Source organism: Cnephaeus nilssonii, assembly GCF_951640355.1.
Source record: "Cnephaeus nilssonii genome assembly, chromosome: 4".
Taxonomy (NCBI): domain Eukaryota; kingdom Metazoa; phylum Chordata; class Mammalia; order Chiroptera; family Vespertilionidae; genus Cnephaeus; species Cnephaeus nilssonii.
In genome coordinates this window covers 50,451,236-50,467,655 of record NC_137075.1, presented here as the reverse complement: position 1 = coordinate 50,467,655, position 16,420 = coordinate 50,451,236, and the positions used below count along the sequence as shown (strand labels likewise).

At 44.4% G+C, this 16,420-nt stretch overlaps 1 protein-coding gene across 1 annotated transcript in view; it reads left to right on the top strand.

Moving 5' to 3' along the window:
• Positions 1–16,420, top strand: part of FBN1 (fibrillin 1) — a 231,190-nt gene that overhangs the window by 111,826 nt on the left and 102,944 nt on the right. The window contains exons 9-12 of the mRNA XM_079768479.1: positions 3,139–3,264; positions 9,275–9,433; positions 13,594–13,773; positions 14,402–14,542. Coding sequence (XP_079624605.1) covers positions 3,139–3,264; positions 9,275–9,433; positions 13,594–13,773; positions 14,402–14,542 — 606 coding nt within the window. The remainder of the gene's footprint in view (positions 1–3,138; positions 3,265–9,274; positions 9,434–13,593; positions 13,774–14,401; positions 14,543–16,420) is intronic.

Below are 16,420 nucleotides of genomic sequence, written 5' to 3'. Positions count from 1 at the left end.
GCAATTATAATAGTGCTGCACAATGCAAAGTGCTTTTTAAAAATGTAGTTCTTGAGTTTGTGCACTCCCTACTATGTGAGCCAAAAACCTAGGACTTCCCTTTCTGATGTAACGGCATACTTATCTGATGGCTACTTGCTATTAGGGATTCTTACAGCTCAGGCAGCAAGAATTCCTGGGTTACTCAACCCATAGACATAGAAGGGGCTCCATCTTCTGCAGCTGCTCACAGGCCCTTGACTCTCACTGTTCAAGGTCACCGGCTCCCTGTACCACTGCTGAACAAAATCTCTGTGGTCGAGACATAAGAGCCCTGGAATAGAGTAGACCTGGCCCCAGTCCAGGTAATGTCCCTCATCCTCCGTGTGATCTTGGACAAGTCGATTCCCAGCTCTGAGTTACTTCAGTTTTCAAATGAGGAAGTTGAGCAAGATGGTATCTGGGTTCTTTCCAGTCCCGCCATCCTGACCCCGTCACCACATTTCTCACTGCTGTCCAGTTGTGATCAGGCTGCCGGTGCTGGGTGAATAAGAAACCATGGGCACTGGCATACCTGGTGTGACTATCAAATAGCATGCCTGATGGTTTTTTCCATGTGACTTGAAGAATCAGCCTGTTTATTTTTTAGTCACACATTTTTCACTGGATTTTGTGTGTGTGTAATAAAGCAAAATTCACCTCACAGGCTTGGTGACATTCATAATTAGTAGTGTCACATGTTGCTTTTAAACAGCTGCCACAATTTTTAGTTTTATATTTTCTTAGTGAATAATTTAGATGGTCCAGATCAGGTTAACTGGTTTCCCCTGTTTCTCACTCAGGGTAGATGTCCATGGTCCTGGATGGAGCTCCTGAATGGTGATACCTGGACCAACCTCCATTCCATTTGCCCCCTCCTTTCTTCCCTCTGCTAGAGGAGCCCCAGGATAGGGAAGTGACTTGGGGACAGGAAGAATGCCCAGGGAGAGACAGAGGGAAGGGAAGGAAGACCAAGAACAAAGATGGGGGCAGAAAATCCAGAGGAAACGGACCTATCATTTGTGTCCCTTCTCAGGTTCATAGCAAGAAGCCAACCATGGCACAGGCATCTCCCAAGGGGTAGATACTTCCCAGCAGCTCTGCCTCTCTCTCCTGCCCCAGGGGAACAGGGGAAGTGTCCCAAGCACAGAGGCACCTCTTCCCAGCCAAGCCTCACTGCTCACCAGGCCCCTGAAACGGGTTTACTTTTGTGGCTGGCATTTGAGACAGATGGACTTGCAGAAACTGAGAAAGCCACTGTTCCCAGACTCTCCTACCTGGGGTGCCTGGTAGGAGATAAACGCAGAGGGATAAGAGCCTGGAGAAATAATACATTCGTATGAATGAATTTCAGAGTATGAATGATTCTAATACAGATGCTTTATTTATTTAGTCTTTTCCTCTTGAGACCTCCTCACAGCCTGGTCATGAAATCAGAACTCTTGCTTCCGTCCCTGGGAAGCAATAGGACCGAGGAAGCGAGGGGGTGCAGGGAAGTAGAAAGGCCCTAGACACATGGAGGAAAGGGCTGTGTCACTGAGGAGAGGACACGGAAGGAGACTCGGAGCCACTGAAGCTTTCTCACATTGAGCAGTATGGCCTGGGAGTTTTATCTTGATCTGTGTGAAAATTAGGGAGGTTTGCACTTCAGTGAGTTTTCTAACCTGCTGACATTTGAGGGTGTGCACCTAAGTGGAAACTCTGTTCCTCCCTCTCCCTAGCCCTGGCAGTGGAGACTTGGGTTTAAAATCACTTTATAAATGAACCTCTTTGCTCTTATTTTGGGTATTGCTCATGCCAGTTCTCTGGAGGCCTCCTGGGTACCAGAATTACAGGAATAATTGGATGAGTTGACACACATAAAGCGTTTAGACAATGCCCGGCACCCAGCACAGGTCACCTCATTCTTATTGTTGCTGTGATAATCTTCAGTAAGGGGTCCAAATCTGACCTAGCCAGCATGTGAAAGATGATTTGCCATCTGGCCAAATTAATTCTGGTTTTAAAATGGCTTCTCTCTGATATATGCTATCTCATAAATAACCTCTTTGGTTATTGATACACACTGAGTGGCCAGATTATTATGATCTCTGAACACATAATAATCTGGCCATTCAGTGTGTGTATGTGTGTGTGTGTGTGTGTGTGTGTGTGTGTGTGTGTGTGTATTAGAGGCCCAGTGCATGAATTCGTGCATGGGTGGGGTTCAGGGGGAGGGGACATGGGGCGGTTGGCCGGCCTGCCTGCTGGTCGAACTCCTGGTCGAGGGGACAATTTTCATATTAGCCTTTTATTATATAGGATATACACTGAGTGGTCAGATTATTATGCATTCAGAGATCATAATAATCTGGCTACTCAGTGTATACTGTGTTTTTAATAGGAATGGTAGCAACCATTTATACTAACAGGTAGAAAAAGATTTCTTTCCATAGACACTATCTCCCCACAGGATCTTTGATAGATATTTTATGACTTAGACATTAACTTTTAGGGACACTTTGAGAAAGGTGCTTTCTTCTTAATACTGTTGTGGGTTCTGGGTGGAGCATCCCAGGGTCCCCCACTGTTCTCCCCTGAACCCACAGAGAAGCATCATAATGGCAGTCTGAGTGTGCTCCTGAGAACACCATCGTGGCCAACTTTGGTCATCACTCAGACCACGTGGTCTTCTCTGCGGGATTTTTGTATCTGCTTTGTGGAAAATCAGATTGAAACGCAATGCAAGAACTGATGCAGATCATAGAGTAAATAGAGAGGAAGCTCAACTGAATGCAAACCATGGAGAGAGAAGGGGAAAACAGAATTTAAAAATAAGTGACATCTGGACTGTTAGCATGCTGTAGTTACTTGGTGAAATAGCAGTACACGGTTTTAGATTTTAAAGGGGAAATTTATTTTATTTTGCTCTAATAATGAATTGGGTGAATTTCTTGGGTAAACCTGTGTTGAGAGGAGAAGCACCCACTCATTGAATTGACTGTTTTATGTGCAGCTTTTATTCTGTAAAGATGGCTGTTTCTGGTGACACTGTTTGACTAATGTCACATTTGAGTCCTTGGGTGACAGACAGTTGTCTATTGTGTTCTGTGAGTACTGCAACTCTTCTTTATGTTCCAGATATCGATGAGTGCAGCACCATTCCTGGAGTCTGTGAAGGGGGCGAATGCACAAACACAGTCAGCAGCTACTTTTGCAAATGTCCCCCGGGTTTCTACACCTCTCCTGATGGCACCAGATGCATAGGTAGGTCTACTTGTAAACAGCGTGCATGGTTTCCGTAAATTAGTTCCATAACATCTTCCAAAACAAGTCTGTTAAGGGGGGCATATAATTTCTCACTCAGTGTAAAATGTACATTTATGGAAATCTATTAAACAGTCAAGCACCCTTGGAAAGAGCAGAGGTACCCTGTGGTCCTGTTTTGGGATTTTTGCCTCCCATAAAAAGGGGTGATCCAGGAGACCCTACAGATATCCTCAGGCTATGAATTCACCTGCAGTTATGCAAGTGTCAAACCTTGAAGCAGTGCTTGACTCTTCTCTCTTTTGACCCCCAGCCTTCAGTCATTTCCTGGGACCTATACTAATTCAGGTCTGAAGTTTTGCCATAATCTTTTCATTTGTCTTCCTGCTCCCTGGCTTCTCTACAATTTATCTGGTCAGATTTATCTTCCTCCAGTAGTGCTCTGATTAAATAACTCTCTTGCTCTGGTAGTTTTCCATCAGGATTTGGAGATTAGTGGATCCTTCAGGTGCTGCAAGCCCCCCCAGAGCTTTTGGGGTTAGAGAGGGGGCTGTGAACGTGGGGAGGCTGAGAGGAGAGGGCTCTTGCCTTCCACCCCCAATCCCCACATCCATACCCTCCGGCTCTGTTTTTATCTGGTTGGATGTTAAACTTCCATGAAAAAAATATTAATTAAATAAGGGGTTCTGTTGTTCAAAACAATAGATTTGACAACTGCTGGATTTAACCATTGCTAAGACTCCCTTCAAAACCGATTATTTTAAAGTTCAAGTTCCAGAGTGTGCAGCCTGATAGCTAAGAAGCTTCGCTCTCTGCCCGCTCCCAGCCTCGCTAAGTTGTCAGCACTGCTCCTGCTTCTCACCCTCAAACAGGCCATTCATTTTCATCCCTTCAGGCCTGTAATCATACATGTTACACCCACCACTCAAGACACCCCTCTTCCCAGCTCAAGCTCCCTTGCACATTCTTCTCAGGTCCTCTGTCTTTGAGGATGCCCCAGATCAGCTAACCTGAAAGCTATTTCTCCCTTACCCAGGGACATGCTTCTCATAAACGGCCTCATAGGGAAATTCTGTGTCTGCATGTTTTTATCTCACCAATTATGCTGGTAAGCTATCCTTAAAGACTAGTAACTGCTGTCTTTATATCCCTGGTGGTTCTCAGCACAGTTTCTCCAATGTCATAGGCACTCAGGAAGTATTTGTTGAATATCAAGATGACTAATTCTTTACTGTTGGGACAATGCTAGGAAGACCGTGGCAAATGGCCTTGGAGAAAAGCGAAGGCTATCTTTTGATGTTTGTTTCTGGCCCATATTTTTGGAGACACTCAGCTTCACATCCTCACCACAGGCCATGGATTTCAGACCAAAACTAAATTGCACTTGAAATTCTGAATTCCTTTTTACTTAGTCACATACAATAAAAGCCGAGGGCAGTCTCTTGCAGTTGACATTTGGATAACTACAACTAGTGAGGGAAGGATATCTGACTTTTCCTTAGAAACAATGGGAGTGCCCAAATTGCTGGATTTTCCAGGATCTATCCATAGAATAGGAACTGCAGTGAAAGAATGGCAAGTGCAATATATAGTTCCTTTCCCCCCCCCGCAAAAAAAAGTCCCAATTAGCATATGACCTCTAGTGGATATGCTTAGCACAGAGGTAGATCAGAAGTCCTTTCCTGGCCAGATAATAAGTAGATTTTTTTTTTTTAACCTTCAAAGAGAGACTCAAATGACATGAAAATGGTTAAAACACATTTACATCTCAGATGCTTACATTAAAAGTTTTTTTTTCTTTTTACTAGCTATATCCATGCTAATTTTTCACAAAGGAAGAGTGTGGGGAGGGAACTAAGATTTATGGATCACCTTGGTCTGAGGTACTTTATGGAAGTTACCTAACTTAATGGTCCTGACAGTGCCATAGACGGAAAAAGCTGGGGTTTAAAGAGTCCAGGTAAATAGGTTGGTCCAGTTGTTTAAGTGACTAGTAAGTGAGGGAGCTGGATTTCAGCCTGGGCCTCAGTCCACAGTCTGGCCTCCTTCCACTGCTTCCTCCCAGATGAAGCCCATGCAGTAACTTTCTTGCCATACCTCCAGGCAAGCGCCGTTTCTCCTTCTTTGGAACTTTCTGGTACCCATAATTAGTAATTTATTATATAAAATTATCCAGAGGACATATCTGACTTTGCTGATGCTAATATTTCCTGCCATGGTAAACCACAGAGACACCCCCCTCAAATAATCCCTATTGGCAGGAAAATAGATTTAGTCTCCAACTTATATACAAATCCAAGGTTAGTTGGTAAGTTGGTTGTTTGGAATCAGTAAGTCTAACCAATAGAAAATTCCATATGTAGATAGTGGTCTGCAGTGTTTCCTTATATATCTCTTCTAGGCACGCAATTCTGTTACCTTTTGTCAGCACATCCTGAGACTCTCAGCCCTCCTCAGCCCCAGTGCCCACTGTGTTCTGTAAGCTCTGGCAGGAGTATTTTATTTCTTGTTCTGTGATCATTTGTTGGCACACTGTGATCCTTTGTGTAGGGTTGTCTTTTCATAGTAGTGTGTCTGTCACATCAACTTCCAAGAGTCCTAAAGATGTCCTGTACCTAGTTTAGGCCTCACTGCCCCTAACTCTGGGCTGGACACAACGATGCTAGTGATTGGATAGGAGAGGCCTGTTGATAGGCTAGGACAGTGGTCGGCAAACTCATTAGTCAACAGAGCCAAATATCAACAGCACAACGATTGAAATTTCTTTTGAGAGCCGAAAACCGACTTCTGCGCATGGGCCACGAAGTTTCAATCGCACTGTACGTGTGCGCCCGCACGTGGTATTTTGTGGAAGAGCCACACTTAAGGGGCCAAAGAGCCACATGTGGCTCGTGAGCGGCAGTTTGCGGACCACTGGGCTAAGAGGACCTGCAAACTCCTATTTATAATATATTTGTTCTGCTATGATGTGGCCTCTGGGTCCTGAGAGGGAGGGGGGAAAGAAGGAAATTCCTGTTCCTTTCCTGCTAGATGTCTTGGCCAGGACAGGTTTAAAATAGCTGATGGTGTCTGCAGTTCCCCCTACCTCCCTTTATCGCCTTCAAATCCTGACATTCTTCTCCCTCAGTTTCCGTAAGTCTTCATATTATCCGAAATCCACCCCTGACCCTCCATGCAAAGTGATCTGGCACCAGAATGGTTTTCTACCTGATGACATAGGAAACTTCAGGCTGGTGTGCCCAGGGCTCAGTTCCTCCAAATAGTGCCTGGTTTTCACACATTTTCTCTTCTTTTACCTATTAGCCCATAGGTTTTCTTTAAAATGTTGAGTTGTATAAATGTGTGCATTTTTAACAAAGGCTCTTCTTCTGGAAAAAAAAAAAAAGCAAAATGATTATTGCATGTGCAGGTGCCATTTGCAAATCAAGGACTGTGGTAACCGAAACATGGCTGATGTTTTTTCAACATTCACCATTTTGATCAAGAGTTTCAGACTCATTGATTTAACACATAAGAGAGCCAGCGGAGCAGTAACATAGTTAATTTGCAAAATAATAGACATTAATTTGCAAAATAATAGACATTAGCCCATTATGAGTTAATTAGTTAATAGTTAATTTGCAAAATAATAGACATTAGCCCATTATGAGTTCGCTGTCCCCAGCTTTTCTCTGAAAGATAGCCCATGCTGAAAATTATGTAGACAAATTTTGGTCAAGTGTTTACACTCGGTTTGGACCACTAAATTCATTGGAACCTGGGATATAAGCCAGTTTTTAACATCTCTTTCCATTCTTAACAGCCTTTGGTTTCTGATCTTCAAATATTTACTAATCCCTGAATATACAAAGTACTAGTGGCTTTAAGGCATTGCGAACTAGACTGTAATAACTCCAATCTCTCCACTTCTTCAGGAGGCGGTGCCACCCTTGGCTTCACAGAACATGCCTTGTCTGCACCCCTCTCCCACCCTCTACCCTGGACCAGCCTGGAATAACACTTGTCCTGCCTCTTTGCTGAGAACATTAGTCTGACAGAGGTGCAGGAACTGGGATCACAAAACATTCCTGGAAAGCACATTCATTCTTGCTAGTGGTTTTAAGTCCTTTTCAGAAATGATCTTGCATCCTTTAAAGTGGACCCATAGTTTTACGGTTTGTCTAGGCTTGTTGTAGCCTTTATCACTTGATGTTAACAATGTAACTGCTTCTAAGTTAGCCTGGTTTTTAAAATTTATTTCACTTTATTCATTTACTAGAGGCCTGGTGCACGGGATTTTTGCCCTGGTGGGGGGCGTGGCCTGCGGGGATTGGCCCGCTGTGTGAGCGCCGCTCATCCTGGTCACCCGAGTGGCTGTGGACCCGCCCTCTGAGCGCCTGCTCCCTGGTCCAGCATCTTTCATGCTGGAGCACTCGCCTCTCCAGGGGACCTGGTCGGGGCCGGGCCCAGGGACAATAGCACTGAGAGACGGTGGAGTAGGCCTCAGTCCTGTGGCGGCCACAACCTGCCTCCTAGCCTCTGGGGTCAGCTCTGTGAGCCCAGCTGCGGCACTGCAAGGCCTGCAGGCATCTGGAGGAGGTGTCAGGGAGCAAGGAGGAGGAACCTGGGGTGAGGAGGCAACGATCGCAGCCCGGGTTCCTGTCTGTTGGCCCGAGGTTCACAGTGGGAGCAGCAGCTCATCCCTGTCAGCCAAGCGGCGCTCCCACTGTGGGAGCGCACTGACCACCAGGGGGCAGCTCTTGTGTTGAGTGTCTGCCCCCTGGTGGTCAGTGCACGTCATAGCAACTGGTCGACCGGTCATTCTGGTCGTTTCACTGTCCGGTCACTGGGCTTTTATTATATAGGATTGCAATCATCAAGATTTGAAGGCTTTGCATTCCTAAGAATGATGTAGGTGAAAACCATGCTAGGTATAACCCTCTTTGGGCAAACTTCATGTTTAATATTTAGTCTTATAGGAAACATAGAAACAGATTTTTTTACTGTTAAAAAATTCCACTCTTCAGAAAAGGATTTGCCACTTATATTCTTTTAAATGACAGGCATATGTAAAATATTATTTACATTTCAGAACATTATTTTGTATTATCTGTTCAGAGATGTAGTTTACTTGAAGAGAAGCATACCATTAATGCATGCCAGGTAGACCAAGGTGTTCAGTTGGCTCCTTCTTGGTAGCCCAGAGTTGCGCTTCGGTGTGTCAGTGTTGTCATGACAGTTAGACGTGATGTCACCCAGGGAAAGTGATCTATAGAAAGAAATATGTCTTCCCATGTTGCTTTGGGATGATACCTTCTGCCAAACATAAATAAATAAATAAATGCTTCCAGAACCATTGTCTCCTATAGGACCCAGCACTTGGAATCGCCTGCATTCTGAACTTGTAAATATTTCGTGCCTTATAAAATTCGTTAGGGCCCCAGGACAAAAGGAAATCTTGATTAGCAAGCATTGGATCTGTCTGCAAAATGGCTCATTCCTTAAAAAAAAAAAAAATCTCACAAGTCTGACTCATAGTTTCAGACTGCAAAATAAGAAAGATCTTTTAGAAATGCAGACTACGGTGCAGACTTAATGTTGTTTTAAAATAGATTTATATCAATATTTGCCTAAAGGGGCTCGAATGAAATCGTTTGAAACCAAGGACAACACAGTCTCCCTTCAGTAGAGAGACCTGTCTTTATAATAATTAACTGTCACCGCCGTGGTTTTCTTAGTCTCTCTTTTCCTGTGGCACATATGGTTGTAATCATTCGTTCCCACCTTGGGACTGGAATGTGGGCCTTGGGCCAAGTGCACCAGCTCGCAGGGGCACAAGGTGTGAGCCCAAGACGGGGTTTCTGTCGGAGCATTGTTTCTGAGCGGGGCTCGCAGCTTCCCTTCCAGGGGGCAGGAGTGTCCGTTCCTGCTGCCGGAGCCCAAGTGGGAAACGCAGAAGTGGCGGGCAGCAGAGTGTTGTAACCAGTTTGATCTCAGTGATGTGTGTGTGTGTGTCTCTTTCTTCTCTCAGACGTTCGCCCAGGATACTGTTACACGGCTCTGGCAAACGGGCGCTGTTCTAACCAGATGCCACAGTCCATAACCAAAATGCAGTGCTGCTGTGACATCGGTCGATGCTGGTCTCCGGGGATCACCCTCGCCCCTGAGATGTGTCCCATCAGAGCAACTGGTAAGAGCCCTCCCAGTTCACTGCAGGGTGTCCCGACTTGGCCCCCACAGGTCTGGTGGCAATGTGCATGATGCAGGTTTCATGGAAACCCAGGTAAGTAAGATTCCCAAAAATAAGAGATGACATTCAGGAAAATTTCCCCAGGTCATGGACTGGGAAAATAGGGAGGCCTGTATCAATAACACTGCTTCCAGGTACTGCTTCTTACGTAGCTTGCTTATGACCGCGGAACAGCACCCTTTTCTGGAAGTACTTGCTCCCTCTTATTCGCATCTATTTCTTTTGGCCTCCGGCAGCCCTCCAAAGCTCCGAATAAAACGCAACTCTCTCAGAGCCTTTCAGGGGAGCTATTCTGGGTACACATTTCCTCCTTCCCTAACATCTGACACTTTCCTTTTCCTACTTGCCAAGTTCTGTTGACTTTTTTTTTTTTTTTTTTTTTTACAATATCTCTTTCATCTGTCATATTTATTTCCTCGTAATGTTCATTTTCCCGCGTCTGGGCTATTGCAGTAGCTTCCTAGCTGATCTCCGTGAACTCCACAGCTGCCACATACATTTCCCAAAGCATAACTCATCTGAAGTTCAGTTAAAAAAATTATGTCTGGTGTGGGGGGGAATGTAGAGAAAGATGTACAGAAAAATTTTCCCAGGACGAAGTCAGGCCATGTATACTGGTCTAAGTCACTTTATTTCTTGAAAATAAGATTTTAGTACTTACTGAGCCTTATATTTAGTCCCCAAATCTGCTCCCTGTTCATCTTTTAACTCCTGTTCTTTGTAATGGCTTTCTTTTCTTTTTTAATATATATTTTTATTGATTTCAGAGAGGAAGGAAGAAGGAGAAGTAGAAATATCAGTGATGAGAGAGAATCATTGACGGGCTGCCTCCTGCATGGTCTACACTGGGAATTGAGCCCACAACCAGGGCATGTACCCTGACTGGGAATCGAATCATGACCTCCTGGTTCATGGCCTAACCACCGAACCATGCTGGCCAGGCTAGCTTTATTTTCTAGTTAAATAATGTGATCCAGTGTTCCTTGAACCCAGTCACAGTATTTCTAAACTCAAATGTTCTTTTCTCTTAACACTTCTCCCCAGTTCAGGTCCTTCTTCCTTCTTCCTCACCCCTGCCACCCTGATCATTATCTACCTCTTGTCTGTTAAGGATTGGCTCAAAGGTGACCTGGTCCATATACTCTCCCTGGAATTGCTGCTTTGTCCTCAGTGCTCCAGGAGTTGCTCCTGCTGCGGCACCCATCCCCCCAGCTCTGCCTGTGCCTGTGTGTGTTCACACATTGTGTTTTCACTAGTTGATAAATCTTATTAGGAGGTCTCCTGCATCATTATAGCCCCATCTTCCTTATGCTTTTTTTAACACTTCCACAGTACTTAGCAAAATCTTGCTTCTAGGAGGCAACCAGTAGAATGAACAATTTATTAAGTGACATCTTTCCCAACTGTTCTAAGTTATAACTGGGGTTATATCTCCTTCTCAACCTGACTCCTGAAAAGTGTGTTTAAATCAGGGACATTTGGGAGAGAAAAGGAAGGTGAGGGTGGATAATGCAGAGTTAATGAAATATTTCAGAGTATGCTACTCACAGAATGCGAATTGCTCATTATCGGGGGTTATAGAATTGCTCACAGATGTTGCTATAAAATTTCTGTTTATTGCTGAGAATTATATGTGTGAGTTAAAGAAGCAATAAAATCTTTCAATATATTTTAACATATACCAAGTCATATATTTTGTTTGATTTGCTTACGGTCTCTGGCCTAAAAATATAACCCAACCTCTTTCGTTCACTAGGGAGACCATTTAGTAGGTCACTGTTTAGACACACGTGACTTCCTACTAAGACGTATGACTTGGGTACCAGGAAAATTGCTTTTTAAATACATATGTTAACTTAAGAATCAGCAGCATTGATGTGGATTTCTCCATGTGTTGAAGCTTGAGTAGAGGAGAGAGAAAATTGGAGCAGGTTTAGGTGCCTGAAGACCTACTTTGGGACACACAGGGCAGAAGGCCTGGTTCCTTCGGGTCCTAGGTGTACCAGGAAAGATGCACAGGCTGAGATAGGCCCAGGGCAAAGCAGACTGATAGAGAAAACACATTTGCGGGTAGGTGTGTGTTTGCTCAAATGTTCCACAGAGCTTGGGCCTCTTACAGAGAGTGATGATATAGGAAGGAATATTTTAGAAAGGTCAGTTTTTAACTCTTCAAAAAATAAAATCTGTATCATCTCTGGGTTAAATGGGGATAGGAAAGGTGGACATCAACTGAACAAAATTCACCCCTGCCTTTACATGCAGGATCAGAAACCAGGGGCGAATTTTGTTCAGTTGATGTCCACCTTTCCTGAAGAAAGTACAGGACCCAGTCTGATATACTCTCCTGGAGAGGACATGATGAATTTAATGGCATGCTTAAAGTAATATATCAACCTAATTAGCAGAAATTATGATAAACTAATGAACTTCTTTTATACAAATGCTGAAAGACTAAAAAAAAAAAAAAAGAAAGAAAGGCTGCTGGATGCTTGCAAGCAAAAGAGTCTTTTAATATAATTAGCATTCAGTTAAATCCAGCACATTAACAAGTTCCTCTTATGTGCATTTTAAGACACAATTTAAGGGCTAGGCTGAGAGTGGGAGGTTGAACTATGAATGTATCTCAGTAAGACATTTTACTGTGTCTTAGAAGAAGCCAGACTTTAGTCCACAAGGAAATAAAAATATTGGCCTAATTTCTATTAATGGATTAAACTAATGTAGAAAGTAACTATGGGAGAATCTCTGTGTGACAGTGATAATACAATTATCAATATTCTGGCAAGAGAGTAAAAATACATTACAAATTGCATGGTTAGCTTTCTCATAGAAGGTTATTATGACCGAATATGGCTATTTGTGGGAAACATGAAACTGATTAGTTGAGTGAACACATCTCTGGAAACCTGGGTACTGTTTAAAAACCCTGTTTGGAAGCCCAGGGGGTAGGAAAGTGTCACAGATCTAAAGACGATTTCTTCTAATAAAGACATGGCATTATGGGAAATAGGAATCAGCCTGCATCAGGGTGTACTGGTTCGGAGGGTCATTAGGCAGCATTAGCAGCAGACCTCCACCCCCTGGGCCCCGTGGGCCCCTCCTTCACCAGCACTTTGCTGTCCTTCACAAGTAGGTGTTCCTCGGGGGTTCTGTCCCCGCATTCCCTTCTTTGTTTCCCACACCTTCCTTGGATGAGCTCATCCATCTCTATGGCTTTAGATATCACCCATCCACTGATGACTCCAAAACTTATGTCCAGTCTGACTTCTCTTTAGGCTTCAAACTCTCTTAGACAAATGCCGTGTGACATCTGCACTGGGATGTCTGATATCTCAAAACTCATCCGTTCAGGTGGAACATAGAGCTTCCACCCACCACACCCACCCCACCGCTCTTTTCCCCATCCCAGGAATCGGAGCCTGCATCTACCCAATTGCACAACCAGGAAATTAGAAGTCATTCTCAATTTCCTCTTCCCTCCACTCTGACATTTACTCCTGCACCAAGCACTATCCATTTTTCTCTAAAATGTGCTTCAAATTTATCTACTTCTGTCCGATTCCATCACTACCACCTTTGTTCGGTCACCATTGCCTTGCCCCGGGTTCTGCAGCAGCCTTGGCTCCCTCCAGTACATCTTCCACGTCAGCAAGAATGATCTGAAAATGTTCATCTGCTCATCTTCACCCTGCTGAAGACCTCCAGTAGCTTTTCATTGCGCATGAAATAAAATCCGGGCTTTTAAGGGTATTCTTTAGAGTCCTTTGGGATCCACAGGTGGGACTAGATGGAGAAAGTGGCATTTCTTCTCCTTTGAAGTGAATTGTGATATAAGTGAAAGACTTCCTGGGTTTGGGAGAGGCATTGGTACACCCCCTGGGGAGTTTGTTTTGGGTTTTGGATTATTGTGCCAGTATGGCTGCTGTTGTAGGTATTCTGAATGGGAATGAAGTCAGTCGGCTTTTTCCCTTTTCTTCATTTGACCTATGCGGTTTGAAGATCAGTGCTATTCAAAGATTTCTTTGAAAAGTAAGGATGATTTCCATGGACCTATGACAGATGCTACAGCTTAGCTGTTGTGTTCTGTTGTGTTTTTCCAGAGGATTACAACAAGCTGTGCTCTGTCCCTATGGTGATTCCCGAGAGACCAGGATATCCTCCTCCACCCATTGGCCCCATTCCTCCAGTTCACCCTGTTCCTCCTGGCTTTCCTCCGGGACCTGCCATTCCGGCCCCTCGACCACCAGTGGACTATCCGTATCCATCTCGGGAACCACCAAGTAAGAATTCAGAAGTCATCTAGAAATTTTTCTTGCATTAGTCAGCTTAACTTCTTTGTTGTTGGTTATGCTGCTTTAGTCATTAAATAATTTTACCAAATCTTGGATTAAATTTGAGTTTATATAGTGTTGTATAAAACTTTCTCAATTTACTTGGTTCTTAGATAAAAATGGGAGGTTTCATATTCTCCAGAGATTAATGTCCTTTTATTTTATAGATGTTTTCTGTCAACTGTGGGAAAGATTTGGGAGAGATTTAAAGCTGATTTACAGGATGAATTAATAGAGGAGGTGTAATATTATCCATGGGTTATATGTCATACACAGCAGTTTTGCAAGTAAATGCCAATAACTCAAGACTCCAACCTGGAATCTTGAGATTGGAGTGGAAAAATGGGTGGGGAGGAGTGGACAGAGAAGCAGGTAATACCTAGCCAGGTGTGCCACAGTGCATATGCGATCTCTGTGAGCAGGATGGAAGTATGCTTTAGTGAAACCAGATGACCTTTGCCCAAAGAGTCTCCTTCTTTTATGATCCAGCTTCTTGCCCATTATTGCCAGATTAAGTGCTGATGAAAGATGCCCTAGTTATAAAGCATTTTAATGGGATTTAATATGATTCCTTTAGGGGTGCTGCCAGTCAACGTCACTGATTACTGCCAGTTGTTTCGTTACCTCTGTCAAAATGGACGCTGCATTCCAACTCCTGGGAGCTACCGGTGTGAGTGCAACAAAGGATTCCAGCTGGACCTTCGTGGGGAGTGCATCGGTATGTAATAGATCGTTAGGTTGGTAGCAAGAGGTTACTGCAGTGTTCTGTTCCTTGACTATACAGGTTTTCTATTCTGCTGTAACAAGTCACCTCAAACTAAGTGGCATCACAAGTTAGTGGCATTGCAACTGGCAACATAAATGTATTATCTTATAGTTCTGTAGGTTAGAAGTCCAGCACAGTCTCACTGGGCTGATAGCAAGGTGTTACAGTGCTGTGCTCCCCTTGGAGGCTCTCGGGAAAATTCATTTCTTTGCCTTTCCCAGTTTCTGGAGTCTGTCTGTATTCCTTATCTGAGGGCTCCTCCCTCTATCTTCGAAGCCAACAGTGTAACATCCTCAGATCAGTCTCTAACTCTCTGGTTCCCTCTTCCAAGCCCCCCTTCCACTCACGGACATTCATGATCACCATGGGGGATCTGTGTGATCCAGGAGACCCTTCCCAGCTCAGATCTGCTGATTAGCAGCATTAATTTTACCTGCAACCTTCATTCCCCTTTGTCATGTAGCATATGTACAGGTTCTGGGGATTAGGACATGAACATATTTGGGGGGCCATTATTCTGCCTAACACAGTGACTTTTAACTTTTATTGTAAAACTAGAGGCCCAGTGCATGAAAATTCATGCACTGGAGTGTGTGTGTGGGGGGTGTCCCTCAGCCCAGCCTGCCCCCTCTCTCAGTTCGGGAGCCCTCAGGGGCAGAAGGCAACCTGGCGATCAGGGGAAGGCGATGTCCCATCACACCTCTGCTACTGCCACTGCCGGCAGCGCAAGCCTCGGCCGGCCCTGCTTACCTGAGCCTCGGGTGGCCCTGGGTGGCTGGGCAGCCTCCATCTGAGGCTTGCCTGTGCCTCGGGCCAGCCCTTGGCAGCTGGGAGGCTGAGGGAACTGGGGGACTCCAGAGGCAGGCGCTTGGCAATGCTGGGCCCAGCCTTGCCATGTGCCTGCCACCCCGGCAGGGCTAAGGGGACTGGGCGCTGCCATCTTTTGAGGGTGGGACAGTCAATTAGCATATTCCCTCCTTATTGGCTGTGGGCGCTGCCATATTTGAGGGCAGGACAGTCAATTAGCGTATTCTCTCCTTATTGGCTGGGCACTGCCATCTTTGTGACAGCGTGAGGGTCAATTAGCATATTCCCTCTTTATTCTCTAGGATACATTCAAATCTTTGCTGGTAACTCCAGCTTAACTCATCTTACTAAAATTGCATGAGCATTAAAAGTATCTCAAGGTTATAAAATCTTTTCACATTTTACTAATTTAAATGGACAACTTACCAACTCTCTCTAGTTAGTCATTAAAAACTGAAGAGAGAAACTTTAAATGGTTGACAAGACCTTTAAGCTAGTGAAGGGAGGAAATGTCCCACAGGGACCTTATATGGATAAGAAAACCCAGTTGCCATCTAATGTTTAAAAAAAGTAAATTCTTCCCTTAGTTCTGTTTCAAATTCCAATTCTGAAATTATGAATCAGGCAAAAATCAATCGTTCTTGGTTTCTTGTACTATGGAGTTTCCTGGCGATATGAAAGCCCCTCTAGCAGCCCATTGGAAAGTCATTCAACCCTAGAGGTCACCCAGAGTTGGGCAGAAAAAGGAACATCCAGCTCAGTGCTGGGGAGTGTGAGGTCACACCTGTATCTGCCACAAGAAGCATGAGACCTTGGCCAAGTAGTTTATCTTCTGTAAGCCTTAGCTTCCTCACCTTTACAATAGAGAAATGTAAACCAGTTTACCTCTAAATCTACTGATAGTTCGCTATGACTGTAAAACTAGTGGGAGCCTGTCTGGGGACATGGTAGAGGTGGTGGAGGGCTCTATGATGGGTGAGAATGACCCTTTAGAGGACAGCGGGGTCATGTTTTGTTCTAATG